Source organism: Wasmannia auropunctata, unplaced genomic scaffold (assembly GCF_000956235.1).
Source record: "Wasmannia auropunctata unplaced genomic scaffold, wasmannia.A_1.0 LD334328.1, whole genome shotgun sequence".
Taxonomy (NCBI): Eukaryota; Metazoa; Arthropoda; class Insecta; order Hymenoptera; family Formicidae; genus Wasmannia; species Wasmannia auropunctata.
This window is the reverse complement of record NW_012028562.1, coordinates 78013-82163: the sequence shown is the minus strand read 5'-3', so window position 1 is coordinate 82163 and position 4151 is coordinate 78013. Positions and strand designations below refer to the sequence as shown.

The following is a 4151-nucleotide window of genomic DNA, read 5'->3' as shown; positions in this document are numbered from 1 at the left end:
ATCCAGTCTACGACTGGACTACATTATCATGCATATCAGCTAATTCCAACCATAAAATGCAACGCTTGTGTTTGACACACTTCTAACAATTGATCGCCATTTATAATTTCAAAATTACACAGTTTTAAATATCCTACTAAATATTTAAAACTGTGTAATTTTGAAATTATAAATGGTGCTCATCAGAGTGATGCCAAGATTTAGAATGAAATGAAGAAAAAATGAAGAATTTTTTTTATAAGCAATAATTTACTTTTTTTTAATTTTTTCCATCAACTATAGATATGACACATACATGCAAATTTATATTTGATTCGGACAACGGAGATGCGCAACCCTGTTTTTCCCGGTTACGATTGAAATTTAATAACAATCTCTTAAGGTAAGCGTGGCTCCGGATCAAGCAAAAAGCGCGAACAAACACGAACGAATCAATTTACTTCAATGAATGTGAATGGTGCCGTAAATGTGAAAAATTCATCAAATATTACGATAAATACATTCCGTTATTTTTAATTAATGGAAAAACGTTCGTTACACTCATTTATGATTGTCGTAAATATTCGTTCGTGATTGTTCATATTTATTAGATCAGTCTGGAGCCACCTTTAGGAAATAAGATTATATTTAACGTGTGCTCTCAAAAATCTCGCTAAACTAAGTCTAAAAGAAAAAAGTGATTAACTGTACTGCATATTATCCCCTTGAAAGTTGCGGAAAGATAGATCTTCACAAGGAGACAACAGTAGAAGATATGGTCAATTACTTCTTTCTTTAGATTTAATCCGAAAAATTTTTGATTTTTTAATTTTTTAAGAATTGTTTTTTTTTAGCTTTGGTATTACTAGCTCCTTTCGAATTACTCTTTTTCTTATCGTCTTTGTACATGCAAGGACTAGAAATGGTATTATTTTTGTACATATAAAGACTAGAAGTACTACATAATATAATTAGAAATTACTACGTAGATTACATATTGAAGAGACACTTGATTTTTCAATCATTTAATTTAAAGCTATTTCCAATCTTATAATGCTCCAAAGCAATTTTATTAATTATTTTGTTAATAAAATAAATAAAATAAAGAAATATAAAACAAAATAAAGCAATTATAATAAAATAAAACAAAACAAAAATGAATACAATAAATTAAACAATAACAAGATAAAATAAACTGTAATAATAAGTACATATTAAGTGTCCCTTCTTAATAACAATAACAATAATGCTCCTACTCTTTCATATGCTTTTTTTCTTTTCTTTTTCTTCCCTTATTATATGTAGAGGAACCCTTAAGTTAATTAATGATCTTCTCTACATATAGAATATATTCTAGAAAGAGCGTACTGAGCATTTTGATTGTATACTCGTTACAAAAATCACCGAATCAGTTGAATGAATGAAAAAATGTCATCGCTTCTTACAGATCGAGGCCGAATCTCCAGTAGAGCCCGGGTCGTCTCGGCAGGGGTCTTGCCGGAAATTGGTGTCAAGTCATCTCGCTGGTCAGCTGGCTTGTCGGGATTGTCTGGGCGATGTCTGGCTTGCCGATGGTTTCCTGGCCATCGACCCCAGTGTTATTGTTATTGCTGTTGCTGACGTTGTTGTTGGTTTCAGGGTGTTGAGTGGCGAGATGTTTACGTAGGGCAGCTTGCCGCGTGAACTTGGCCTCACACCTGGTGCACGGGATCTCAGCGTTGTTCCCTGACGATGACGTGGACGACGACGTCGCGGAACTGTCGGCATTGGGTAGTCTGGGTTTATGCCAACGTCGATGGGACGCCAAATTGGCCGGGCAAGAGAACCGCTTGTCGCACTCGGGACAACGATACTCCACATGAGCGATTCGAGAGCAACGGTGTTGCGCCAGCTGGAAGGCGTCCTCGTGAAGCTGCCGGCAGAGCTTGCACTGATACGGTCCGAGCCGATTTTCGATCTTAGCCAGCTCGGCGCGCGCCTCCTCCGTGACCTCGACGATATTAAATGCGGGATCAATGTCACCGGTTACCACTGCCTCGTCTGGACCCAGGATGACAGTGCCCGAAACCGGGCTGCTTGTATCCTCATCGAATTTGAGCCGCCTGGCGTGTTTCTTCTTCGGTCTCTGAGCGGCGGACTTCTCATTGCTGGTCTGCTTCGGAGTCGACAAGGAGGCGCTGCTGCCGGGTGGTCCCGAGGACGGTGATACCAGATCTTCCTCCCGGACTCGTCTTCTGGGACATTGAGGCGGTGACGGTGTGCTAGGCGGAGTCATAGGTGCGTGTACACTCTGAAGATGTTGCTGTGGTGTCAAAAGTAACTGCTGATGATAGCCCTGCATCGATTGTAAGTGCGTCGGACTTGCCAAGAGGAGCTTCTGACTGTGCAAGTGATACTTTGAGGCGAGCTCACTTCCGGGATACGGCGGTAATCGAGTACTCTCTTCGGGAAGATGATGGAGCTTATCAACAATCGAGTCGTGGAAGCGAGGCGATTCTTTATTAAGTATCAGTCGTTCGTAATGGCTCTGATGACTCTGCGCCGAAGAGCTTCGTACGGTGTCCAGGTCGTCCACAACCAGCTGTTGATCCTCTTCGCTGTCTCGACGATCTTCGGGACGAGCCTGGACTTCCTCGCGGATCCTGAGATCCTTTTCGTCGCCCACTTCGATCATCTCTTCCGTCTTCGGGGTATTCGGCGTCGGTGGTGGCTTCAAGGACAAGTCCAATGGACACGGCGTCGAAGACCTTGAGGACTCCCATGACAATGATGCGTGATGATGATGATCGGCTGGTGGGATCCGCGAATAAATCGGCGAGGACGGGTCCTCCATCGGAATATGCCACGTGGTCGGCGGCGCAGCGTAAGTAGGATGAATCTCTTCGCTGTAATAGCTCATGTAGTTGAGACCCGGGGCCAGAAAGGCCCGCGGCAGAGCGCCGTGAAGCATCGTCACCTACTTTTCTATCTGCCTTCCAGAGATTTCTTCAAAACTCGCGCTGCGCCCTTCGTTTCTCGCTTTGCGTTTCCATGTCGGGCGGCAGATCACGCACGACTCGTTGCCGAGGAAAGTTCAAGAACGATCAACTGTCACTGAGAACACTCTCACTACGGGAAATGCTGGACTTCTGACAAGGATCACCTCTTGATCTGCTTAGATAGCACGACGTACGTCTTCCCTCGGCTGTCGGACGTCGTGTGGCAGAATCCGCTTGTGCCGCGTCTCGTTTATGCCGTACGCTCCGCCCGGGCACCCACCGCTCGCCAAACACTCATTGGTCGACGTTCCCACTCTCTCTGCTCTTTCGCCAAACGCATGCGTACTCGTCTGAATGCGTGACGCGCCTCTCGGCGCGGGCAAACGCTACTGAGCAGCTGGTGGGGACGGTGGGGTAGAGAACTTCTCGTATCTTCTCGTCTGGCTAATCGCTCGCACAAGGGTTTCTGCGAAGCAAGTAGAATTTTAGAAGGGGATAATAATGAATACGATTTTATAGCATTGGTATTGATGTAGCTATATTCATGCGATATTGATAAATCTTACAAATAAGTATTTGAATTATAACGGGCAATGATCAAATAATTGCAACACTTTTTTTAAGTAATCTATGTCGATTACCAACCTTCTTTAAAATAAATCAAATGAACAGAGAACATAATAATTAATCATTCTTTTGACTATCGAGTCATTCAAAATAATCTGAAAAATTGCCGCGTATATTATTGAGGCGAATAAAGTAATAACTATAATTTTTAAAATAAACAGAAAAGAGAGAGATATAGTTAGTACATAACATTCTTAACACTATATAGAACTATTAAATCAGCCAAAATGACTTATTTGTAATTTTGTATCATATTTAGCTATAACGATGCATTTTCTGAGATTTCCCATAACTTTTCAATGTAAAAGATTAAATTAATCAATTATTTTTCTCTTTTAATATATATATATATATATATATACATATATAGATTTAACACTATAAAATAAATGCCCTGCTCGTTATTGTAATACAAGGTGCATGAAAATTAAAAATAAACAAAATAATTGATGTTAAATTTAAAAAGTACAATTTTAATTTGTTAATTTAAGATTAACAAATGTACAGCGAGACCAGTTTTTATTTAATTCAGGCTTCCTTCAATATAGAAAGCATAATGGCAACTAC

General features: G+C 41.0%; 1 protein-coding gene across 1 annotated transcript; it reads right to left on the bottom strand.

The window, feature by feature from the left end:
* Positions 1-1118: 1118 nt before the first annotated feature.
* On the bottom strand, positions 1119-3176 carry LOC105458772 (zinc finger protein 853-like). The gene has a single exon (XM_011704306.1). It carries the CDS (start codon positions 2927-2929, stop codon positions 1490-1492), a length of 1440 nt encoding a protein of 479 aa, XP_011702608.1. The 5' UTR covers positions 2930-3176; the 3' UTR covers positions 1119-1489.
* Positions 3177-4151: the final 975 nt, after the last annotated feature.